This window comes from Myxocyprinus asiaticus, chromosome 17, assembly GCF_019703515.2.
Source record: "Myxocyprinus asiaticus isolate MX2 ecotype Aquarium Trade chromosome 17, UBuf_Myxa_2, whole genome shotgun sequence".
Lineage (NCBI taxonomy): Eukaryota > Metazoa > Chordata > Actinopteri > Cypriniformes > Catostomidae > Myxocyprinus > Myxocyprinus asiaticus.
The window spans coordinates 35174794-35202443 of NC_059360.1; the positions used below are offsets into that span (position 1 = coordinate 35174794).

The window sequence follows — 27650 nt, forward strand, 5'->3', positions numbered from 1 at the left end:
CAGCCAGGTCCTACTCGTTGCAGTTGCACAGCAGTACCCAAGTGATGGTGCTACTGCAAATAAACCTTGAACACACTGTCCTCTTCGCCACAGGACGGCGCCACCCTCCTCAATTGCCTGCACTTTCAACACACCCAGTCATTTCTTGGACCCTCTAGTCCAGCCACACACGCTCTCTCTAAATCCTCGTTTTTCCCAGCCCCTGAAAGCCACTTACACTCCACTCGAACACCGTCGCGAGCTCTACTAGATAGCGCGCAACACCATGGCGGACAGCGCGAGCGAGAGCGACACGGACGGCGCGGGCAGCAGCAGCAGCTCCGCCACCCCGCAGTCCTCCGCCGCCGTCTCCAACACCACTACAACCACCACGAACACCGCCACCAAAGCGCAGGGCGTCGTGATCTCGCAGTCCCGCTTGGAGGAGCTGACGAACCGTCTCGCGTCGCTGCAGCAGGAGAACAAAGTGCTGAAGATCGAGCTCGAGACATTCAAGCTGAAGTGCAAAGCGCTGCAGGAGGAGAACCGCGACCTGCGAAAAGCCAGCGTCACCATCGTGAGTCAGCCCCGCGTGCCTTTGCTTTAATCGCTGTAACACACCTGACAGCACCCTGTAGTCCCCCATAAACATCCGAGACACATTACGAACCACATTAGAGTCTAACATGAGCTTGTTTGGTCTAAAAATAAGCGTTTTGAGGGCGTTTAGCGTCTGCCACTCCTCCTAGCCTGCGAGCTAACTGTTAAAGATGACAACAGCCAACAAAAGCCTGATAGCATTTTAATAGCATAAATGCTAATATTTCTTACAGACTAGATTATTTAAAATGCTTAAGAGTTCAAAATGGTTAATTAAAGCTATCAGTTTAATCGTCTTTATACATAATTATTCATCTTATGTTGTTTTTTCATAGACAGCAGGACTCTGCATGTGCACTGAGCATATAAAGCGTTTAGTGATTTGTCCTGTGGATTGCCATCAGGGTTTTAATGCATACATTGTTTTTTCACGTCTTATATATTGTGATAGTTGTTGTAAGAGAATGGGGTTGTCATTAGTGTTTAAGGCCTGTGTCAGGGTGGCATGCTGGCACTGTATATTTGGCTCTAATGCGTCAACATCCTGTATGTGAATCAGCGCTTCACTCAGACCAGCTGCATTTAGACAAACAGCCATCAAATACATAAGTGAAAGAGACACTTATTTCTTTAGACTTAGGAAATTTTGGTTGTGCAACAGGTCACAATGAATTACATGCATCTAAGGCTGGATGTTGTCATACACTGATTTGCACAAGGAATTTGATATCTAATATGCCATACAGAAATGTAATCTTAGACTTAATTTTTTGTCGTGATGACCATCAGTGCTATTGGCTGCTTTGAAATTGTTGGAATTGTAATTCTCGATTGAAATGTGACAATTGTTTCAAAATGTATGGTTTACGATAAAATATTAGGTTTTTATAATTGCTTGGTTATGGAAATATGAGGCCTGATAATGTCAGTTATCTTGTCTGAGAAGTCTGTTATAATCTAATGTCAAATTTGCCTTATTTCAATTGCAGAAGCTTAAAGGAATATTCCAGGTTCAATAAAAGTTCAGTCGACAGCATTTGTGGCATAATGTTGATTACCACAAAAATAATTTTGACTCGTTTCTCCTTTTCTTTAAAAAACAAAACAAAACAAAACAAAAAGAAGCAAAAATCGGGGTTACAGTGAAACACTTACAATGGAAGTAAATGGGGCCAATCTGTAAATGTTAATATTCTCACTGTTTCAAAAGTATAGCCACAAGACATAAGCAATATGTGTTAACATGATTTTAGTGTGGTAAAATAAATAACCTTTTCTTTGTAAAGTTTTAGTAATTTTACAACGACGTTGTCATGATGACGTAATGTCAACAAACCATAAAACGACTATTTAAACAACTTTACAGCTCAAATAATACACAAGTTTTAACAGAAGAATTAATGTGTGCTTTTATAAAATTATAACCTTCACATTTCTGCCTTTTTAAATGCTCCAAATTGTCCCAATTCACTTCCTTTGTAAGTGCCTCACTGTAACCTCGATCTTTGCTTTTTTTTAAAGAAAAGGAGGGACAAGTCAAAATTAGTTTTTGTGGTAATGAACATTAAAATCCTAATCAACAAATCCTGTCGATTGATCTTAAACTGTATTGAACCCGCAATATTCCTTTAAAGGTATATTAAAGCAACAGCTTTGTGTTTGTTTCTGCAGCAAGCGCGGGCCGAACAGGAAGAGGAGTTCATCTCCAACACCTTGTTTAAGAAGATTCAGGCTCTGCAAAAGGAGAAGGAGACGCTCGCTGTCAACTATGAGAAAGAAGAGGAGTTCCTCACCAATGACTTGTCCAGGAAACTCATGCAGGTGAGAACCTGTAGTAGACGAGGACCTATCAGGTGTGTTTGTGGTCACAGCGAGAGGAGCATCAGGAAAGCTGATCTTAGTTTAAAGGGGAAAGAGGTTAGGGCTAGGAAATATGATCACTTGCCCTTTGAATTACCCCTAAAAGTAACATTCTCTTTTTTTTTTATGCCTAAAGGTAACTAAATCTTATTGTTTAGGTAATGTGAGCATTAGTCAGATTGAATCTGCCTCTTGGCTTAGCCCAGATGACAGTGTTTATGGTACATGTGTTGAGGAGGGGTGGTGTATTGTGTGGATGAAAGTAAGCTACTTAGATATAAGTTAGACACCAACTGTGTGTGTATAAATATTAAGGGTGTAAATCAGACGTTTCATCACGATACGATCTTGTATCGATTCTCTTGGCCTGCGATCCGATATTTGCCGATACTTCAAAGTCTGCCACGATACAATTCGATTCAGGGGCCTGCGATCGATATTCTGATATTGTGTCTATTTTACACAATCAATAAAAAAAATTTTGCCCTCAGATGCAACCAAAATATAATTTGATTATTTTATTCAGCTCTCTGTATCCGCATTGGGACATGTTGAAAAAAATTATACAGATAAATAATATTAAAAAAATAAAGTCACAGTAAGTGATCATTACTCGTTTGATGATAGCTAATTTTTCAGTTTAGTCCAATTCAAAATACTTACATACCCATGACTTGTTTCCAACTATCTGTGCTATCCATGGTTTTCTTGGCTACAACTTCCACGGTTGTAATGAAAAATTATGTTACAGTTAACTGGGATAAATGTTAGAAAAGCTCTTGATGTGTAATGTGTAAAGTCTTATCACTGATGCTGGAGCTGAGCAGGTGTCTCTCTTTCCCTTGTTAGTGCTGTTCAGAATGTCGGCGTTGTCAGGGTGTTTTACATGATTGAACTTCTTCATGGTACTTTAAAATTGCAAATTCTCATGTAAAATTCAAATGGGTCGCATGCGCAACGATATCAATGGAAGCCCGAATTAATCTTGCAAGTGAGCCGCACTGCATTTGTCACGAGAGCTCACATTTTATGGAGTGCCCGGTTGACGTGCTCGCACTGATCCTGTCAATGGAGCTCGCATTTAGCCGGAAGCCCGGTTGACGCGTGCGCATGGATAGCAGAGCACAATTTGGCTTCAGAGTGAAATGAATGTAATAAGGTTGCTTCATCGCCTGATGGAAATGCATACGGATGTGGCTGAGAGTATTAAAATAAAGGTACATCTTAAAAAAATGTCTATATCGATATTTACGCATATTGATAACATTGGATTGTTGGTCATTGGATTGATGCATCGTTACACCCCTAATAAATATGCAGGAAACAAGCATGCATGTGTATATTCTTGTCAGTTTGTTTCATACAAAAGCTTGAAAATGATTTCTGTTCGATGAAACTTGTGTCAGAGTTTTTGCCCTTATATTTATAAAACGTTCACACCCCTACGCATAAGAAGCACGTGTTACCGTCATGAATTTGCTTTGATCAAGCAGCTTCCTGTGCTAAGATGGAAGTCCCTGAAACTAGACCTTGTATGGCTCTTCTTAAAATAATATTTCGGGTTCAATACAAGTTAAGCTCAATCGACAGCATTTGTGGCATAATATTGATTACCACAAAAAATAATTTTGACTTGTCATTTCTTTAAAAATAAAAGCAAAAATCTGGGTTACAGTGAGGCACTTACAATGGAAATTAATTGGGCCAATCTGTAAATGTTAAAATACTCACAGTTTCAAAAGTATAGATAGTATTTGATTATGTCATCAAACTCACTCCCACCACCATGATAGATAGAGCCACCGGTAAACAAAGCACTGTGTTTCTCCTGTACCAAAGAGATAAAGACATTTGAAACATTGTGACTGTGAAAAACATTTAAGTTTATATAGAAATGCTGGATAATATTTCACAAAGGTGTTAGGAGAAGAAAATCTGAAGATAAACTTAAATGGAGTGGATCCTTCCAAGTTGTAAGAAAAACTGGCTTAAATAATTGTGTAATTATTACATTTATATTTGTTGTCATTTTATGCATTCATATCACATCATAAATAAATCAAGAAGGGTCTTTTTATTCATAGTTTCATAGCTTTGTCTTCGCTGATAACTGCTGCTGTATTTACAATGATTGAGTGTTTACTCCGGACTTAAGAAACTAGACCAAGCCAAGTTTTGTATTACTTTGAATGTAACATTGTCTACTTGAAAATAAATGTAATAAATGAGACGCCGTCAAACACTTAATAGTTTGAGTATTCAACAAGTAAGAGCCTAAACATAAGATTTGAAAACAAGCTTACATGCTGAGTCCAGACTGCTTTATGTAAACAAAGTACAGAATGCTAGTGTTGTAAATTCAAGAATCAATTTAATGTCATTGAGCATTTACACAGATGTACAAGAGATAAAAGTGTTTTACTAAAGGGCTAAGACGGCGACAGAAGAACACTTACAAACTAGAGAAACAGTCAGGTAAACATTAGTGCGCCATTTGACTGTACTGTGGCCTTTAGCTGGCCATCACTAGTCTGTTTTACTCCAGTAACAACAGGATATATATCCTTGCAGTTCCTTGTTTTATCTTAAAAGACGTGATCAGAACACCCTGCTGAAAGTTGTTTTTCTTCTATTAATCCTGGCTACGTATCCCTTCTTGTCTTACTAAGTGCTCTGATGTTCACTCCTTTGTGTTTCTTCAACTGTTGGCTAAATTATAGCACTATACATCTGGTTACCATTTAAAAATCCAAACAACCAGTTTATAAAGCATATAAACTTGATAGTTTATACCAAACTTTAAATCCTACACTAAACCTTATGTGGTATTTTGTAGTACTCTTTCTCCCACTGCACTAGCAGACAAACTTTTTTAATCTGTGTTTTAGGGCTGTCAAATTAAAATTCGAATTTGAATATTTGGATAATTTAAGAAAATAATGCACATTCGAATGCTAAAACTGTGCATTCAAATTTTGGATTTGTGCCAAGCACTGACGATGACTTGAGATCAATAGCATTCTTGCGCTAAAAAAGGCTAGACACAGTGCAACAAATGCAGTTTAACAGAAAGCAGGTGTCTCCAAGATGCTTTCTAAATTTATTTTTAATTAGATACAGCATCTAAAAAACAGCGATCCTGCACAAGACGCTGAATAAACAAAAACAAAGCGAAACAAACACGTTCGTCTAGCACACGTTTACATAGAAAACAAATGGATGATTGCAAAAGCGTTTGGTGTGAACAGCCCCTTACAGTTGGTGGAGGTACTTGGCCGTTGCGTCTTGCTCTCTTAATAAGCGTTTCTCAGATTAAGCAATGAGTTTTTTTTAAACGCTTTGTTAGGGAAGAAGTTCAACTTGGAAATGTGTGTCTCAAAATCCTCGTGTTTGGTTCCATTCTGTTGTGCTCCATCTGTTTGAACCGCCCCAGGCCTGGGCTCATTGTCTGAGCCACTGCACCACCAAGTTCAGCCGAATACCAGTGCTATCTTGGAATATTGCTACCCTACATACACTGTAATGAATTAAAAAACAATGTGGTATTTTGCTGTTATTATGAAGTTTGAGTTGGGGGAAGTATACTGTTGCATTAGTAAATGTAACACCATGCGAACGGTCTATTGAAGCGTTTCCCCCCCAATAAATAAATAAATAAAATGTATTTATTTATTTTATGCACATTAGTTGAAAATGGAAGGCTCTTTTTTTTTTTTTTAAACAGCCAGGAATGTTATTTGCAATAATATAATGGTGCTGTGGTTTATGTATTTAATGCGCCCTCTTGTGGACTAAGGATTTTAAAAAATCAGCTGACTTTAAAAATCGAATATTATTAGAATTTTGAAAATATTTAAGGTTTGATAATTCGAACATAGTTTATCTGCCCAGTTGACAGCCCTACTGTGTTTCCAGACAAGATGGCAACAGCGTGTGTCGTGATGTCATTGGAATAATATCTATAGCCACAAGACGCAAGCAGTATATGCGTGTTAACAATTTTCATGTGATAAAATCGCTTACCAAACTTTTCTGTTTAAATTTATATTCAATTTTACAACTTTGTTGCCATGACAATGTAACATCAACAAACCCTAAAATGGCTGTAAAAATGACAATTTAAACAACTTTAGAGCTCAAATAATACATGAGTTTTAACAGAAGAATGAAAATTATAAGCTTCACATTTTTGCCTTTTAAACCCTCCAAAAATTGGCCCCATTCACTTCCAGTGTAAGTGCCTCACTGTAACCCAGATGTTTGCTTTTGTTTGTAAGAAAAGGAGTGACAAGTTGAAATTATTTTTTGTGGTAGTCAACATGCAACAATTGCTGTCGATTGCCAATAAATACTCCTTTAAAATATCTGGATTTAGTATGCTTTACTCCAGTGTGAATCTAGTGACTTTTTATATTAAATCAGCCCAATCCACAGACAACAGGCACATGCACATCAGCTACTTAAGTGTGAAAAGTTGGAAACAAACACTGATCAGCTCTGGACTTGAAGTGGTAGTTCAAGGCATTCAGTCTTTTAACTGATTCACATTGGCAGCAATATTCCTTAAACCCCCACCCAGTGGTTACTTAAAGGGTTGCCAAGTTGTTTGGTAAGGACCAAAGGGACGCAATGTCTGGACCACATCAAAACATGACACATGACTGCTTTGAATCTCAGAACATTTGGAATGCCCATCATGTTTAAATTTGAGAGTGTGTTGCTTCTGTTTGATTCTCATTGTCTTTAACTCCCACGATCTTTCGCTCTTAGCTTCAGCATGAAAAGGCAGAGTTGGAACAGCACTTGGAGCAAGAGCAAGAGTTCCAGGTCAATAAACTGATGAAGAAGATTAAAAAGCTGGAGAATGACACCATCTCCAAGCAGCTCACTCTAGAACAGGTACTGTCTTCATACATCTTACTGCAGAACTTTACATCCAGATGACTTGCTCTAGAATGGGCACCATCTCTAAATAGCTCACTTTATCACAGACACCTCTAGACATCTCCAAGCGACTTTCCTTAGAAATGGTACAGAGGAACCCTCTTCAAACAACGTGCTCTAGACCAGGACCAGCTAAAAACAACTGGTCAAATCTTAAATACATTTTCAAATAAATAACTCTAGACATGGAATCAGTAAAGAATAAGTACTTCCAAGCACCTTTTTGTTTTTTTTGGTAACAAATTTTCCTAACTACCCAAATTAGAACAGGTTGTTCTTGAACAAATACATAACCTATATTTTGGTAAGTCCCAAATTACCATTGTGGCCCATCTCCAAACTTTTCCTAATGACGATGTGCTGTTTTGACAAAACCATGGTGTTGTTGTGTTAATTAAATATATGATTCTATGCAGCTCCGGCGTGAGAAGATTGATCTGGAAAACACTCTGGAACAAGAGCAGGAGGCACTTGTCAACCGGCTCTGGAAACGCATGGACAAACTTGAGGCAGAGAAAAGGTAACCCTGTGCACTGTAATGTGATCTTTCTACTTTCCATTTTTGATTACTCGCAACCTGTGAATTTTAGCTTGCACCAGTTTCATAAATTAGCCACAAGCTTGTAGCCTGAAACACATCATCACATGATCTCTTCACTCTTAATTGGCAGGATTCTTCAAGAGAAGCTTGACCAGCCAGTGTCTGCCCCGTCCTCTCCACAGGAGGTTTCCATGGAGATTGACTCTCCCGAGAACATGATGCGGCACATCCGCTTCCTTAAGAGTGAAGTAGAGAGGCTGAAACGCAGCCTCCGCACTACAGAACTACAGCGTGAGTCTTTCTCTCACCACACACATACACTCCTACACCAACTCCTTGCCATTGAACTACAGTCAGAGGCACAGACACACAATACAAAGCAAGAGACATTGAGCTTCTGTTAAGCTTAAGATATAGGATACATACCAATTTGCATACTGTACTGTATAGATTTGCAAGATTAGTTTTAGTGCCTCCCAAATAGGCATTTGACTGTATCAGATTTTCACATCACGATAATTGCTGAAGCTTTTATCATGGTATACGGTATTATCACTGTACTGAATTACATTACAAAAACAGGTTAAATGATAAACAAACTATGTTGTTGTTCTCTTAATAACAAGTTTAATTACTTTTTCAGTACCAAACTGGCCTTTTTAAATAAAAAAATAACAAAGAACTTTGAAAAGAACCCTGAACATTTAAAAAAAAACTAATTGAACAACTAATTGGCTACAACAATAGTATGCATGTTTTTTTTTTTTCTTCTGGATTGCAAGCAAGTTGCTAATACATACACTACTGGTCAAAAGTTTTGAAACACTTATTCTTTATTATATTTTTTATTATATTTATTTTTTTAGAATAATAGTAAAGTCATCAAAACTATGGAATAACAAATTAAACTATGGGAATTATGTTGTGACTAAACAAAATCCAAAATAAATCAAAACTGTGTTATATTTTAGCATCTTCAAAGTAGTCACCCTTTGCCTAGAATTTTTAGACATGTACTCTTGACATTTTCTCAACCAACTTCTTGAGGTATCACCCTGGGATGCTTTTTAAACAGTATTGAAGGAGTTCCCATCTATGTTGGGCACTTGTTGGCTGCTTTTCTTTATTATTTTGTCAAAGTCATCAAAGTTTTTTTTTTAAAGTAAATTTTAGTTTTATAATGAATAAAATTTATATGGTGGCACAATTATATTTTGGTCTACAAAACTAATTTCAAACATTAAAGCATACGCCTTCAGTTCAAAAGATTTTTAAGATCATGAGAAACATTTCAGTCAGGTGTTTCAAAATGTTTGACCAGTAGTGTAGCTTGGCGCTAGCTACAAATTTAATAACTGCAAGTTCATTCACACAGTATGGTAACTAAGCATGTGACAGTATTCTGTAATATGGTATATCACAGTAATTAACATGCACAATATTGTTAATGTGGGCACTTCAAAATACCGTAAATAATTCTAGATAACCTAGCCAAATTGTTTAGATTTTTCTGATCGCACAGTAGTTTTTTTTCCCCATCAGAAAAGTGGCAATGAAACACGGGAACACCTCCAACATGTTCGCTCATCTGCGGGACAGGTAAGTTGTGACAGTTCTGCTCGTTTTTCCAAACTCTAAGAGACAACTAGCTAAGTGAAAACTAAGACAACAAAGAAAGTGAACTCTTGTTGCCATTTGCAGATAATAGCTTGCATTCAAGTGGCCGAAGAGTAGTTCACGAAAAAAATTGTTAGCTACACAGTAATGTTTGCGTCTTGTAGTAACAACTAAAATACAGTTGTAATCAGTTAATTCTATGTCCTGTAATTAATAATGGCAATGTGGCACAATGATGATTTCAGTATTAAGTTCAGGTTGGAATGCCACGCAATCGTACGTTTGTGATTTTGTGGTTGTTAAATTTGTAGTTAGTGCCTAGCTATATATTAGCAACTGGCTTGTTATCTAGAAAAAAAACATGCATACTATTGTTGCAGCCTAGTAGCTGGCCCAATAAAATTAGTCTAGCCTTACATTAACATTAGCCTGTAGAAGATAAGTTGTAGGTCTGTACTGATCTGTATGATCTGTAATGATCAGTGGCCCCATGGCATAGTGACCATTTAAATATTAAGACAACAACTTAACGTTATATTTGGCTATCTAGCTATGGTGTGGAAGGTAGTTTTTTTTTTTTTAAATGTTATGGGCTCTTTTCAGTGTTCTTTGTTATCTGTTCATTTAAAAGGCTAGTTTGGTAGCTAGTTTGATCATTCAACCTGTTTTTTTAATGTAATTAAATACCGTGATAAAACCGTATACCGTGATAAAAGCTTCAGCAATTATTGTGACGTGAAAATCTGAGACCGTCACATGCCTAATGGTAATGTATGATTGCATTGCGTTCCAACTTAAAACTTAATATTGAAATCATCATTGTGCCACATTGCCATTATTAATTACAGGACTTAATATTAACCGATTACAACTGTATTTTACTTGTTACTACAAGACAAACGTTACTGTATAGCTATCGGAGTTTTAACAAACCACTTTTCAGCCACCTGTTGAAGGTGTTCCTGTGTTTCACTGCCACTTTTCTTCTATGTTTTACACAAAGGGAAATAATCTTCAACCAACATTCCTTCTGCATTTTTATGGAACCCAAAATACTTCCACACTTTCAACTTAACCCTTTTAGAAGGCGGATAAAGGGTCGGCTGTGTTCCTTCTTCAGCCATGCTTCTCGTCAGTGTTGTTTTTTTATGACATCAGAGTGCACGTGTAATTTGTGCCACATACATGCAGTGTTGTGAATCTTGATTTGTTGATGGAAAAAAAAAACTACTGTACAACCAGAAAATCTAAACAATTTGGTTAAAAGGTTATCTAGAATTATTTACGATATTTTGAAGTGTCCATGAAAACAACATTGTGTATGTTAATTAATGTGATATACCGTATTACAGAATACCACCACATGCCTAATCCCAAATCATAGTATGTAAAAAAAAGAAGTCGCCAAAGGTGCCCAGATTTTGAATATTTGTTGTATTTAAGAAAAAAAATGTGCATTCAAATTTTGGATGTGTGCCAAGCACTGACGATGACTTAAAATTGATCGCATTCTTGTGCTAAAAAATGCTAGACACAGCGCAACAAATGCAGTTTAGCAGAAAGCAGGTGGCTCAAGATGCTTTTTAACATTAAAAAAAAACAGCGCTCCTTCACGAGACGCTGAATAAACAAAGCGAAAGTAAAACGTTCGTCTAGCGCGCATTTACATAGAAAAACAAATGGATGGTTGCAAAAGCGTTCTGTGTGAACAGCCACTTACACTAGGTGGAGGTCTTTGGCCATTGCGTCTTCCTCTCTTCTTATAAGCGTTTCTCAGATAAAGCAATGAGTTTTTTAATTGCTTTGTCAGGAAAGGAGTTCAACTTGGATTCTTGGAAATGTGTGTCTCGAGATCCTCACGTTCGGTTCCATTCTGTTGTGTTCCATCTGTTTGAACCGCCCCTGGCCTGAGCTCAGAGTCTGAGCTGCTCACCACCGAGTTCAGCCGAATACCACTGCTGTCTGGGAATATTGCTACCCTACATACAACAGTAATGAATAAAACACAATGTGGTATTTTGCTGTTATAATGAAGCTTGAGTCTGGGGTAGTACACTGTGGCATCAGTGCAAGTGTAACACCATGGGAACTGTCTATTGAAGCATTTTTCCCCCCTCATTTTACTTTTGACTAAACATTTGAGAATATGGACTGACTAAAACGTATTTATTTTATGCACATTAGTTGAAAATGGAATGCTCTTTTTTTTTAACAGCCAGGAATGTTCTTTGCAATAATATTACACAGTGCTTTATGGTTTATGTATTCAGTGCGCCCTCTTGTGGACTAAGGAAACTACATCAATTTAAAAATCAGCTGACTTTAAAATTTGAATTTAGTTTCTATGAAGATAAAATAGTGCCTAAATGATTTGCAAGCACAGTGTAAGATTTGTAAAGCGTAAATAAAGTTACAAGCGTGATAGAGAAATTTGCATGCACAGAGTAAGATTTGTGAAAGCTTAAATCAAATTGCAAGCGTAAAAATAACTTGCATGCACACAGAACATTTTGTAAAGTTATAAATCAAGTTGCAAGTGTAAGAAAAAAATATTAGCGGTACTTTAATGATTTGCATAATTGTAAATAATGTGTTGTGAATCTGTAATTTCATATTAACACAAAGTAAATTTAGTTTCTATTCTTCTGACATCCTTTTTTTTTTTTTCATGCTTACACTTTTGGCACTGTTTTTGCACCTAAACATGGCCAATAACATTGCAAACCTGCAATCAGCGATATGCAAGCAAAGAAAGGGTGTCATGAACAGCAAAATGGATTGACCACGTAGAATCAGTCTATGTGTAAAATAAACTTCTACATAAGTAATAACGTGACAGACAGCTTCTTCATATGGCTCAGTGTCGTTCTTCTGGGTATCTCTCCTCTCTTAAATATTAAACTGAAATGTTAATACATACACGATTTAATTATATTTACTATTAATTATCATTGGCAAGGCATTTAGGTGAATAAATAGAATTAGCTGGTATCACAGAACTCATTGTTATAGTTTATGAGTTCGTGGGCAATGTAGGAGTCAGGAGACAGCGAACAGTCAATGTGAGTATTTGTATTACTCTTTCAGTGTCACAAAATATGTAAACAAAAAGGGATCTTGGTGGCCAAAATACACACACACAGGTTCTCAATAACAAACTCTTCACATTCTTAGAACACGTCATGTCCCTCTCTCTCCCCCACTGATGCTCTGGCGTGCCTTATCAGGTCTCCCTCCACCATCACTATAATGAGAGACAGGTGTTAGGGTAATTACAACCTAGGTGACGAGCCTTACCACTCTCCCTTTCACGCAGACAGACACATGACCATGCCCCCCATGCCACACTCATGCTAGAAAACAAATTAATAAAGTAAGCCATATAAAACAAAACTCTGTGAACAGATAGATAAATAGTTTACCTCTATCATTTTGTTTTTTAGAATGAGTTCAATGATACCAGCAAGTTCCATCTGTCCATCCATCCATTTGCCATGCCAATGATAATTGAAAGTAATTAAAATATAATTAAAATAATGAACAGCAACAAGAAGAAACATTTGAACACCAGACTGAGATTTATATGAATAAATGGTGTCAGCTCATCTTTACATTCGCAATAAAAGAACGTGTATGTATTAATATTTCAGTTTAATATTTAAGAGAGGAGAGATACCCAGAGGAATGATGTTGAGCCATATGTAGAAGAAGCTGTCTGTCACATTATTAAACCAGTCAGGTCAGAGTAAACTGGTCAAGGAAAACCTCGTTTGATTGGTTACTGGAAGCAGGTAGACCCACCTTCTCTTCACGCTTAAACTCTTTTCAGTGAGAAATTCGTGCCAAAAGTGAGCGCAACAAAGGGAAGATGGAACAGTGTATATCACTATTTCTGGAAAATATTTATGCCACAAACACAAGTCATTTACATGCTTGCAGTAGTTTATTTTACATATACAGACTGATTCTACGCGGTCAGTCCATTTGCTGTTCATGACACCCTTTCTTTGCTTGCATATCGCTGATTGCAGGTTTTCAATGTTTTTGGCCATGTTTAGGCGCAAAAACGGTGTCAAAATTGTAATCATGAAATAAAAGGAAGTCAGAAGAATACACACCAAATTTACTTTGTGTTAATACGATATTACAGATTCACAACACATGAATTACTCTTATGCAAAGCATTAAAGTATTGCTAATATATTTTCTTACGCTTGCAACTTGATTGATACCTTTACAAAATGTTCTGTGTGCTTGCAATTTGATTTACGCTTTCACAAATCTTACCAATTTTACAATTTTACCAATTTTACCTTCATAGTTTCTCTGCCCAATTGACAGCCCTAATGTGTTCCTGTTAACAGCTGAATTACATTTTCTTAGTGCATTGTAGAAGTAGGTGAACTTAGATGCTGCCATTGTGCCACAGTGCAGTGTGAGTTCCACAGACATTGTTTAATTTTTTATTATTGTTTAATACTTGGCTTGAATAGTGTGTGTGTGTGTGTGTGTGTGTGTGTGTGTGTGTGTGTGTGTGTGTGTGTGTGTGTGTGTGTGTGTGTTATGGCCATTAGAGGGAGACATTGACACAGAACAGCATTCTTCTCCCAGCACAGTATCACACCCATTAACACAGCAGCACTTAAAATCTGCAGTAAAGCAGATATAAAATACTAGAAATGTAGTATATGTTTGTCTTCTGTATTTTGTTCCATCATCTTTCCCTCCCTTCCAGACACAGAGAAACGGGCTCAGTACATAGAGGAGGAAAGGCAGATGAGGGAAGAAAACATTCGTCTTCAGAGGAAACTTCAGAGAGAGATGGAGAGAAGGGAGGCGTTGTGCAGACAGCTGTCAGAGAGTGAGAGCAGCCTTGAGATGGATGATGAGAGGTACATTGATCACACTAACACACACCTACTCGCACTAAAGTTGACCTAAACCTAGGGATGCCACGATTATACGGTTTTACTATTAACTGCGATTATAAATGTCACGGTTAATTGAACCGTAAGAATTTAGAATCAGCGGTTAAAAATCATGAAATGCTTTACATGTGGCATAAATATTATATATAATGATTAAGTATATACAGTGCTGTGGAAAAGTATTTGCCCCCATCCTAATTTTTTTGTTTTTGTGTATATCTCATACTAAATTGTTTCAAAAATTCTAACATAAAACAAAGGCTATCTGAGTAAAAACAAAATACAGTTTTTAAATGATTATTTATTGAAGCAAAAAAGTTATCCAATACCAACTGGGCCTGTGTGAAAATGTATTTGCCCTTAGTTACTAAATCCCCAAATCTATATAACTGCATTCATAATGGGGATCAGCAGGACTAGACACACCCAGGCCTGATTACTGCCAACCCTGTTCAATGAAATCAACACCTAAATAGAACTTTTTCAGCAGCATGAACTTAGCTAAAAGGTCTTACCCAGTAGCACACTATGCCAAGGTCGAAATAAATGTGGAAATGATGAGGAAAAAGGTGATTGAAATACATCAGTCTGAGAAGGGTTAAAAAGCTATTTCAAAGGCTCTGGGACTCCAAAGGACCACAGTGAGAGCCATTATCTCCAAATGGATAAAACTTGGCACAGTAGTGAACCTTCCCAGAAGTGGCCGACCTTCCAAAATTCCTCCAAGAGCACAGTGACGACTCATCCAGGAAGTCACAAAAAAAGCCAAGGACAGTATCCAAGGAACTGCAGGCCTTTCTCGCATCAATAAAGGTCACTGTTCATGACTTCACTATCAGAAAGACACTGGCCAAAAATGCCATCTGTGGAAGTGTGGTGAGGCGAAAACCACTGCTAACCCAGAAGAACAATAAGGCTCGTCTGAATTTTGCCAAAACACACCTTGATGATCCTCAAATGTTTTGGGAGAATGTCTGTAGGCTGATGAGTCAAAAGTGGAACTGTTTGGAAGACGGGGCCCATTACATCTGCCGTAAATCAAACACAGAATTCCCCAAAAAGAACGTCATACCTATGGTCAAGCATGGTGGTGATAGTGTGATGGTGTGGGCATGCTTTGCTGCTTCAGGGACATGAATTCTGCTCTCTACCAGAAAATTCTTAAGGAGAACGTCCGGTCATCAGTGAGTTGAAGCTCAAGCGCAACTGGATTATGCAGCAAGACAATGATCCAAAGCATACAAGTAAGTCAACCTCTGAATGGCTCAAAAGAAGCTAAATTAAAGTTTTGGAGTGGCTTAGTCAAAGTCCTGACTTGAACCCGATTGAGATGCTGTGGCAGGACCTTAGATGGGCAGTTCATGCTCAAAAACCCTCCAATGTGGCTGAACTAAAGCAGTTCTGCAAAGAAGAGTGGGCCAAAATTCCACCACAGCATTGTGAAAGACTGATCTCCAGTTATCGGAAGTGTTTGGTTGCAGTTGTTGCTGCTAAAGTTGGCACAACCAGCTATTAAGTTTAAGGGGGCAGTTAGTTTTTCACATGGGTTATATAGGTGTTGGATAACTTTTTTGCTTCAATTAAAAAAAAAAAAAAAAAAATATATATATATATATATATATATATATATATATATATATATATATATATATATATATATATATATATATAGGAAATCTGTATTCTGTGTTTACTCAGGTTGCCTTTGTTTTATGTTAAATCTCGTTTGAAGATCTAAAACAATTTAGTATGAAAAATATACAAAAAAAAGAAGAAATCAGAATGGGGGCAAATACTTTTCCACAACACTTTAATATAAAAGTTATTCAGAAGATTTTGTAAGACTAAATGTGAAAAACTCTTGTGAGTGTGTGTACTGGAGCTGTTGCTATTGTTAAGGATGGTTGCCACGTGATGCTTGAAGGCCAGATGTTGCGGTATGAAACATTTTAATTCAAGTGAAACTGGGGCTACACACAAACTCCAAAATATAACAGATGAATTCGATCTACCAGACTCCACCAAAAACAGCGGCTGTTTGGGAGCATTTAAATGACTGACTGAATACGACGGGTGTAAAACATGCAGACAGAAGTCATAGATAAACATCCTACAAATGGAACAGGATACTCCACTAGTCGTCCAAAAACAAACTACTAAGGTTAATTTTTTGCTGTGGTGATTTTAAAGCGATGAATTAAAAGATGTAACTTTGTAATGTTTAAGCGTGCTGACAGCGTGTGGTGCAGTGCGTGGTTACTATCAGCAAGTAAACTTTGAAAAGTTACGTCTTAAATCATCCTCATTATTTAAAGCATTGCTTGTGTATGTTCACCGCATTCAACAATCTATGTCCATTTTAGTCATGATCAGACTTTAAATTGCCTGCTGTGAGCAATGTTCGTGTTGTTATGCATAGTCCACAAGGTTTATTTGTAAGGTGCTGTGTACAGTATTTTTATGGAGTCTGTTGCCGATTCTTTGTTAGTGTGTCTGACAGACAACGGATTGCTTTACTAAACTGTTGCAGAAGAAAAAAACGTTGAATGCTGTGAACTACATGTTGCGCGCACACAATAATCTTACATGTGCACTTTTGGAGCACTCCAGTTACATCAGCACATCACTGAACTCGGGATGCTTATAAGCGGTGTCGTGCCCTTGATTGGTGCGTCTCTAATTTTATACCTCCTATTTATATTCTGTGTATTTATCAGTTTTCTTATTGTAGGGCTGCCACTAGTGTGGCATGTCCCCAAGAAATACACTATATTGCCAAAAGTATTCGCTCATCTGCCTTTAGACGCATATGAATTTAAGTGACATCCCATTCTTAATCCATAGGGTTTAATATGACGTCGGCCCACCCTTTGCAGCTATAACAGCTTCAACTCTTCTGGGAAGGCTTTCCACAAGGTTTAGGAGTGTGTTTATGGGAATTTTTGACCATTCTTCCAGAAGCGCATTTGTGAGGTCAGACACTGATGTTGGACGAGAAGGCCTGGCTCGCAGTCTTCGCTCTAATTCATCCCAAAGGTGCTCTATCGGGTTGAGGTCAGGACTCTGTGCAGGCCAGTCAAGTTCTTCCACACCAAACTCGCTCATCCATGTCTTTATGGACCTTGCTTTGTGCACTGGTGCGCAGTCATGTTGGAACAGGAAGGGGCCATCCCTAAACTGTTCCCACAATGTTGGGAGCATGGAATTGTCCAAAATCTCTTGGTATGCTGAAGCATTCAGAGTTCCTTTCACTGGAACTAAGGGGCCAAGCCCAGCTCCTGAAAAACAACCCCACACCATAATCCCCCTCCACCAAACTTCACAGTTGGCACAATGCAGTCAGACAAGTACCGTTCTCCTGGCAACTGCCAAACCCAGACTCGTCCATCAGATTGCCAGATGGAGAAGCGTGATTCGTCACTCCAGAGAACGCGTCTCCACTGCTCTAGAGTCCAGTGGCGGCGTGCTTTACACCACTGCATCCGACGCTTTGCATTGCACTTGGTGATGTATGGCTTGGATGCAGCTGCTCGGCCATGGAAACCCATTCCATGAAGCTCTCTACGCACTGTTCTTGAGCTAATCTGAAGGCCACATGAACTTTGGAGGTCTGTAGCGATTGACTCTGCAGAAAGTTGGCGACCTCTGCGCACTACGTGCCTCAGCATCCGCTGACACCGCTCTGTCATTTTACGTGGCCTACCACTACGTGGCTGAGTTGCTGTCATTCCCAGTCGCTTCCACTTTGTTATAATACCACTGACAGTTGACTGTGGAATATTTAGTAGAGAGGAAATTTCATGACTGGACTTGTTGCACAGGTGGCATCCTATCATAGTACCACGCTGGAATTCACTGAGCTCCTGAGAGCGGCCCATTCTTTCACAAATGTTTGTAGAAGCAGTCTGCATGCCTAGGTGCTTCATTTTATACACCTGTGGCCATGGAAGTGATTGGAACACCTGAATTCAATTATTTGGATGGGTCAGCGAATACTTTTGGCAATATAGTGTGTCCACTAAGACGGTGCATTTTTTTGCATCAGTGCTAATTTGCAAATAATTGTAAAACCGGTTAGCTGTGATTTATTTATTTTTCTTTTTCTCTCTCATACGGTAAGCTAACCATCAAAAATTCATACCGCAGCATCCCCACCTTAACCAAACCTTTGTCTATGTCTAATGCTGCTGTAGATCTTAAATAGTTCACCTAAAATTCTGTCATTATTTATTCACTCTAATGTTGCTCCCAGCCCATATCACTTTCTTCTGTAGAACACAAAAGGAAAATGTACAAAACAAAAACACACACCATAAAACCAAAGTAAAATAGTCAAAACATTCCAATTCTTCTGAAGCCATATAGAGCAAAGAAAGGTGTCAATAACATCAAACCTCATTGGTTCTTGCCTCATGATGTTTGACATTAGAGTGAGTAAATAATTTCTGGTTGAACTATTCCTTTAATATGATAAACCTGTCAGCCACTAACCGGAGAATTGCATCATGACTATAATGAAACACAATGAAAAGCAACCACTGTCAAATTTTGCTGTTTGGCTGTCTCATGCCTCTTTCTCTTTCTAGATATTTTAATGAGATGTCTGCTCAAGGGCTGAGAGCTCGTACGGTGTCCAGCCCGATCCCCTACACCCCGTCTCCCTCCTCCAGCCGCCCCATCTCTCCGGGTATGTGTCCACGCAGTTAGCTTTGAAGATGTCACAAACACTGTGAGGGCAAAATTACTAATTAAGGAGAGTCTATGATTGAAGGATTTCATGTGCTTTGACAAAACTGATCATAGCATCAACATTTTAACATACATAAAAGGGAGGGGGAGGGGGAGAGGGGGTCCACATGCTGAGGTGCATTACCATTAATATTGAATCACATTTACTATGTCTACATGCCCTAATTGGTCTGAAATCATCAGCTCACTTCATGCTAACTTTTCCCTTAGATCACACATACACACACATACCTTTGGGCGAGTACATTGGGTGATTATCGTTTAGGAAAAGACAAAGGTGTGTGTGTTTTTATGCAGTGTTAATTATTATGCTAGTTTGTCATACTGTACTGTGTTGTGAAGGGATAAAAGAGGTCAAAGTCTTGCATTCATTCTCATTTAAGATTTAGTAGATAAGCAGGAGTCTTACTTTTCAGTCTGACCAGCTCTGTAGATGTTTTATGTGCTTTGTCTAATGTCTTGTTTTCAGGGATGCAATGTCTTTATTTCTATATTTTCTCATAAACTGTCTTACTTTGTCATACTGTACAGTCTCACTTAAAATAGATAGACTAGGTTATAAACTAACGTAATCATGAAAAAATGGAAAATACAAACTCATAAAAAAAACGGTGTATGTGTAGTTCAAATTACCAGTATTATTAATTACAATATTTACTGCTGTTTTTGGACCTCAACTGCTGTCATACTGCCTACTGAAGTAATGAGAAACTGAACTAATGTGTTTTGGGGTTGCATCATGCAAAAAATAAATTGCCTAAATATGAGTCACTTTTCTGTTGAAAAGTCATCAAAAGACATCACAGAGTTTCAAATTTAAACTGCATGTACATAGTGGAACAGGGCTCATAAATTGGCCCAGAAGTCTTTTTTTTTTATTATTATTTATTTATTTTAATTAATACTAGGAAAGACTGGTTTGTAATCTGGGTCTGAAGCAACCCAGACCATATTCAGGAATCCAATAATTTTTTTCATACTTCAAAAGAGTAATCAATGAATCCAGTTGAACGTTAAAACATAGTAAGTGACCTTTTGAACCCCTTTCATCCTAGGTTTGTCGTACGCGAGTCACACGGTTGGTTTCACTCCTCCAGCCACGCTGAGCCGAGCTCCACTCCCCCACTACACGTCTCCTGGGCTGCACATCCACCCAGGACCCTCACACGCTGTACAGGTACGTCCGCATGCTATTCATTGTTTCAGAACTTCAAAGGGATAGTTCACAAAATTCTCTCATCGTTTACTCACTTTCATACCATACTTTCTTCTGCTGAACACAAACAAAAATTTTTAGAAACATATTTCAACTCTGTAGGTCAAAACAATGCAAGTGAATGGTGGCCAGAACTTTGAAGGTCCAAAAAGCATATACAGGCAGCATATACAGGCAGCATAAAAATTTATCCATATGACTCCAGTTACACAAGTAATCCATATTTCTCCTCCCAGTGTCAGATGCAGTGTATTGTTTGACCTGTTAGATGGAGACATAGCAAGCATTCCTAGAGTCGCTGTCAATGTAGAACACTGACTTGGCCCAGAGGCTAGTGTTTACCACATCAGGTCATCAGATTTGACATTTTTTTTATTCGAGCTGCACATAACCACTAACCCACTTCTCTGAGTTTTCACATTTTAATCTAACTTTAATCTAATCTTGCACCTGAACAGTTCGAAACTGGGTATGTTGATGAATTTATTTCTTTAATCTTGTCACCATGTTTGATTAAAGAGCACCTGTTATGGTTTTTAAACTTGCCTAATTTTGTTTAAAGGTCTCATACAATAGATTTACATGCATCCAAGTTCAAAAAACACTTTAATTTGCTCAAAATTTAAATTGCAGCATTACCTTTTTTTTTCCCCCCGTGTCAAATACGACTCGTTCAATGATCCATTCTAAAGGATTTATCCTAAACTCCTCCTTTCAGAGAGCCTACTCTGCTCTGATTGGTCAAATGTCCCAGTCTGTTGTGATTGGTCAACCGCTTAGTGTAGTGTTTGAGGGCAGGTCATAGCTGTTCACGAGCAGCCAATGAAGACCAGAGGTGGGTTTTTTTGTTACCAAATTATGTAGGTTAGTACAGGAAATAAGTCTGGAATTACTAACGACTCGTTTCAGGTGTTCAGAATCAGTTCTTTCTTTTGGGAGTCAATAACTCTTTGTCGTGCACTTAGATTTTTTTACATTCACAAACAGCTATATAACACACTACATGAAAGGTAATATTTGAAAAACCATAAAAGGTGCTCTTTAAAGATTCACTATGTAAGATCAAAATACACTGAAATGTCTTTTTCTCAAAGTTATTGGATAAAGAGTCGAAAGGACTGTAATGTTTGATTAGCAAGTCAGATAAGTGGTTTAAATATTATTTTCAGGATAATTCCTTTAAGTATCAGAACTAGATTCAAACAAGCTCAGACGAGACCTGGGCATTGTTTCGTCACTTCACATCATTCATGTTTGCTGTCGCCAACTCTTTTGCGTAATTAAGGTCACTGTAGCTTTGGATTTCCAATGAAAAGTCAGATTACTGGCTGAATGTGAGTTTTTGGTTCTAGTCTCTATAAATCCAACTCTTTTAGTACCATTGAGATAAATTGCAGCGGAAATTTGATTTTAATGTGTTACTTTGTCAGGTTAAGGTTTGCAAGCAGGTAAATAAGTTGGCTATAAAAGCAGAGCAGTGAAGTAATATAATTTCAACTCGTCTCAGTTGCATCGTATGTGTTCCACAAAACTTTCTGGATCTTGTCCAGTTGAGCAGAGGCCAACAAAGTGTTTTTTGTAATTGAGTAGCAGGTAAGTCCAGCCTCATGTTCGTTACATAAATATGAACCTGTCTTTACTAGTAAAGGCTTTAGTGAATGACCAAGTCTACCAATGTTTGTGTCATGCTGACAGCAGCAGCATCAAACTCCTCAATACTTATTCTTCTAAAAGCTATCTTTACCTTGGGTTGCACCTTTATCTTAAAGCAAATCCAATAACATAGCCTCTGTTATGTGTACCTTCTAACTGAACTGGTTAGGTGACACATGTATTAGTATGAACTTTTTATCACCTCAAGCTTTCAAAGAATAATATTCAGTGACCAGTTGGGATTAGTTGCTAATTCACAATGCTCATTATTTTTCCTATGCTGAAGTTGGATTTGTTTCTTCACTCTAGGTTTTGAGTTCTTTATGCTTCTTTAAAAGATTTAGTGTGCTGCTGTGTCAGTAGCAACGCTGTGGTTGTGATGATTTAAAATTGTTGATATCCAGTGGTGATGGGAAAGGCTGCTTGCTCTGCTAAACCAGAGGTGACAGTGGAGCCAGACTCTCTCACACATACAGAATACATTTTCATACATGCTTGCACACATTCAAACAGTCTTGCATGGCTTAAATTAACTAAGGACAAAGTACGTAAATTAGCATTAGTAAAAAGATACAGTATACATACACTCACCAATCACTTTTTTAAGACCACCTGTACACCTACTTATTCATGCGATTATATAATCAGCCAATTGTGTGGCATCAGTGCAGTGCATAAAATCATGCAGATATGGGTCAGGAGCTTCAGTTAATGTTCACATCAACCATCAATATGGGGGAAAATGTGATCTCAGTGATTTCGACCGTGGCATGATTGTTGGTGCCAGATGGGCTGGTTTGAGGATTTCTGTAACTGCTGATCTCCTGGGATTTTCATGCACAACAGTCTCTAGAATTTACTCAGAATGGTGCCAAAAACAAAAAATATCCAGAGAGTGGCAGTTCTGCAGGCTGAAGCTTTGTTATTGAGAGAGATCAACAGAGAATGGCCAGACTGGTTCAAACTGACAAAGGCTACGGTAACTCGGATAACTACTCTGTACAATTGTAGTGAGTAGAATAGCATCTCAGAATGCACAACACATTGAACCTTGAGGTGAATGGGCTACAACAGCAGAAGACCATGTCGGGCACTTTATTAGGATAATAGTGTTTCTAATAAAGAGCACAGTGAGTGTATATCTCAAACGTGGTATCGCTGAGCTACTGGTCAAAATTAGAATAGCAAATGTGAACACATGGGATTACACCAGTTTTTAAATGGCAAAAATAAAATCATTTTAGATCTTATGCTACAGAACTGGCTCCACTTTTGCTAGAAGTTTATATGGAATCATTAAAGAATGGAAAGATTCCGCCAACCATGACACAAGCCCGGATCAGTCTGATTCTTAAAAGGACAAAGATCCAATTTCCCAGATCCAGCTAGACGTTAAAATATTATCAAAAATTTTGGATAACCGATTAAGTAAAGTTATGACATCTCTTATACATACAGATCAGGTGGGGTTTATTCAGGCTATAACATTAGGCGTTTCATCAATATCGTGTGGTCAGTGACGAATGATCAGACTCCGGTCGCTGCCATCTCACTTGACGCCGAAAAGGCATTTGATTTGGTAGAATGGGATTATCTTTTTAAGATTTTGGAAATGTACGGGTTCGGGAATACTTTTTTTGGATGGATTAAGTTACTTTATAGACACCTGGTAGCAGCAGTACAAACAAATGGATTAATTTCAGATTATTTTACTCTGGATAGGGGCACCTGGCAGGGTTGCCCTCTTTCCCCATTATTGTTCTGTCTTGCCCTGGAACCATTAGCAGCTGCGATAAGAAAGGAAAATGATTTTCCAGGGGTGATGGCGGGAGGTATGACACATACGTTTTTGCTTTACGCAGGTGATATTTTATCATTCCTATCCGACCCCACTAGATCTATACCTTGCCTCTACAGAATTAGTAATTCCTTTTCTAAATTCTCAGGATACAGAGTCAGTTGGTCTAAATTTGAAGCTTTGGCTCTGATAGCGTACTGCCCAGTAACAGCTTTTCAGCCGGGCACCTTCCAGTGGCCCAAACAGGGCATTAAATATTTGGGCATTTTATTCCCAGCAAATTTTTGTGATTTGTTTAGTTAATTTTGACCCCTTAATAAAAGGTTTTTGAGCAATGTGGGCAGATGGGCTTCGTTACATTTATCTGTGATTGGGAAGATTGATGTTATTAAAATTAATTGTATTCCAAAATTCAACTACCTGCTGCAGTCTCTCCCTGTAGATGTCCTCCTCTCTTATTTCAAGCAATTTGATAGTATAGCGAAGTCTATCATTTGGAATGGTAAGCGTCCCAGATTACATTTCAATAAGTTACATAGGCTGACTGACAATGGTGGGCTAGGCCTACCCAAGATTTTGTTTTATTACTATGCATTCGGTCTCAGATATTTGGCTCATTGGTCGCTTCTACCTGAGAGAGCCCCTCCCTGGTTTTGTATTGAACAGGAACTTCTTGCTGCTATTTTGCCATTGCAAAGCCTTTCTATCAGACTAACCGGAGAAGTTAAGTCACACCCAGTTATCTCGCATTTGCACGCGGTATGGACAAAAGTGTCTTAAGTGTCAGAGTGTTTAATTCAGACATTTATTTAAATGTTGCCTTGAACATTTGGCTGAACCCAAAACTACGTATTAATAAATCCCCTTTCTGCAGGTCAGAGTGGATTGTGAGGGAGGTTAATACACTCGGTGACCTATATGAGAGTGGAGTGTTGAGATCTTTTGAAAATATGGTTCAGCATTTTAGGATTATCAGATTTCAGTTCTTTAGGTATTTACAGCTGTGCCACCTGCTCTGTACTATTTTGGGAGTAGCATACACCCCTAAAGCAGCAGATACTTTGGGAGTGGTGATTACTGCTTTTGGAAAAGGTCATGAGGCATCAGTGTATTACTCCCTGCTAATTCAGAGTCTGGGGGACGGTGCTTTAACTTCTATCAAAAGATTATGGGAGAAAGATTTAAACTTGGTTTTGGAGGAGGGAGTGTGGGCTAGGATTTAAAAAAACGTCAAGTCTGCATCTATAGCTGTAAGGGTGTGCCTTATGAATTCATGATTTTACATAGATTCTATTGTAGATTGTGTAAACTTGGTCTTAAAGACACACCCACCTGCTGCCGATGTCAATCGGAAGATGGAGACACAACCCATGTCTTTTGGTTGTGTGTTAAGATCCAAGAGTTTTGGTTGAAGGTAGGGATGCCCCGATACCACTTTTTCTCTTCCGATATCGGAAATCTCAGTATCGGCCGATTCTGATCCGTTACCAGTGTTGTTTTTTTGCATAATCAGTTTAGAATATCTTTACATTATTGTGTGGAACCAATTGGGTGTACTCTTTTTAATATGTAAAGAAACACAAACCTCTAACTACACATTATTTCAATATAAATGTATAGCTTATTAAGAAAAACTTTATTGTTAACTAGTATACTGTATAATGTAGCAGCAAAATTAACAGTAATTCCATATTTAGGGTGCATCAAAATAATCCACACGACAAATGAAAAACAGGAATGACGCACTTCCTGCCTCCTCCACGTGACGCGTGACCTTACCAACGAGCTTATGTCATCCCTCTCATGAGCGCGCGTCACAGAGATGTACGGAAGTGAACATTTTTAGTTAAAAAGTATATAAGTATTGTTTTGTTTCTAAAAATAATCAATCGTTTGGGTTCTGGAGTCTTTTTGATTATTTTATGCACTCTAAATATGCATTTTGGACCATCAAAAAATGGAGTACCTTCACTTGCATTGTTTAAAGGAGGAGGCCTGAAATGAAACCCTATAAATCTTAAATTCTGTGTTGATGAAGAAAGAAACTCAGATACATCTTGTATGTCCTGAGAGTGAGTAAATTATCATCACATTTTCATTTTTGGGTGAACTATTCCTTTAACCAGCGTCATGATCACCAGACAAATAGTTTTAAGGGGATGGAAGTCAGCGGGAGCGCCCCCATTTCAGGAGTGGTGCTCGGAGATGGGGAGGGTGGCGGCTTTTGAGGAAGAGTCATTTAGAAGACTGGGAGGAAATGGGGCATATATCTGGCATTTTTGGAGGGGAATTGTTTTTTTTGTCTATAATCATGTATGACCACTGGGGTGTTGTTGGGGGCCAGGTTGGGGATTGGGGGGGGGGTATTAGTGGGGGTTAAGTACTGATTCTGTTTGTATATGTTTTGCTGTTCTTTGTTTAATATATGAATCAATAAAAAAAATGTTAATCACAACTAAAAAATAAAATCATGACCACAAGATTGTTGGAAACTGAAACTTTTGCATTGTGTTTGTTGCTTGACAAATTCTCTCTCTTTTTTGGTTTTCTCCCCCACACAGAGGCCATCCCCAAGGAGAAGTACCAGCCCAGATAAGTTCAAGCGTCCGACACCACCTCCCTCCCCCAACACACACTCTGGGGCACAGCACCCTCCTCCACCGCCGCCCACACAGCCGCTGGTTCATTCCGGCTCCTCCCACTCTGTGACATCACAGAATCCATCCTCTCAGCCTTAATGCATGCACCATGCGCTACCTTAAGCTAGGCTACTCCAAGCTAGGTGACACTACTACTACAATGACAACAACTCCTCCACTGGGCAAAGGTTGGGGATTTGAGTGGATTGAAGTTGTGAATTTGAGGACTGGGACAGTTGAACTAAAGAACTTGGAATTTGAAAAGGGAGAATGTGTAGATGCTTGGCAGGCAGACTGACTGACCCATAACCAGCCCCATGCTGTTAAGTTTTTTATTTTTACTGTGTTCTTCTGTAACATGATAGGCTGGTTTGGAAAGGTTTAGAAGATCATTTGAAAGGGTTGTCAAGTATGTCAACTGCACATGTCTAAATTTTGTTTGCGGAAAGTTCTTGGTCTTTCCTCTGCCACCGTTAAATTTCAACCATTTTAAACAATTGACTTAAATTTTCCATGTAATAGTTAAATGCTGTCATTACGGAAGAATTTGATAGGAAAGATTTATCCACTCATTAGAGTGCATCTTCACAGTTTTTAAGAGGAAGTCCTGAATCTCAAACAGAATCAGATTTGCCTTTGGGGGCGGCAGTGTAACTTTTTTTCTTTGTTTTATTGTTTGCTCGTTTTAGGCTGTTTTTGTTTGCAAAACAGATGTGTGCGTGGCTCTTGTTGGCAGTATGTAGATGGTAAAGACAGACTGAAATGTACTGATTCAGCACTTGTTGCCTCTCAGCTTGTGTATTATAGTGGGATTGTAGTGTGTGTGTGTGTGCGGGTGTTTGTGTGTGTCTGCACAGCCATAGAGGTTTTCCCACGACTGCTGGTCAGGGACCAGTCTCACCCTACTAGAATCCAAACATGACCCACAACAAAAACAAAGTCAATACTGGTTTCTGATCAGCAGCCCGACCTCTCTCTGGGCCCTCGCTGTAAAGGGAGAGCTCAGAGTGCTTATTCAGATGGGAATTTTGCTTAATGCCAGTGTCATATACACCTAAACATGAACCGACATGACGCAACAAAACAAGGTACTGTTGAACAATTAACTCAACATAAATAAATGCTT

At 38.4% G+C, this 27650-nt stretch overlaps 1 protein-coding gene across 1 annotated transcript; it reads left to right on the forward strand.

The window, feature by feature from the left end:
• Positions 1–124: 124 nt before the first annotated feature.
• LOC127454740 (coiled-coil domain-containing protein 6-like) lies at positions 125–27650 on the forward strand. The gene is made up of 9 exons (XM_051722112.1): positions 125–556; positions 2251–2400; positions 7210–7338; positions 7800–7903; positions 8055–8215; positions 14277–14433; positions 19056–19156; positions 20274–20395; positions 26447–27650. Exons 1-9 carry the CDS (start codon positions 266–268, stop codon positions 26621–26623), a joined length of 1392 nt encoding a protein of 463 aa, XP_051578072.1. The 5' UTR covers positions 125–265; the 3' UTR covers positions 26624–27650.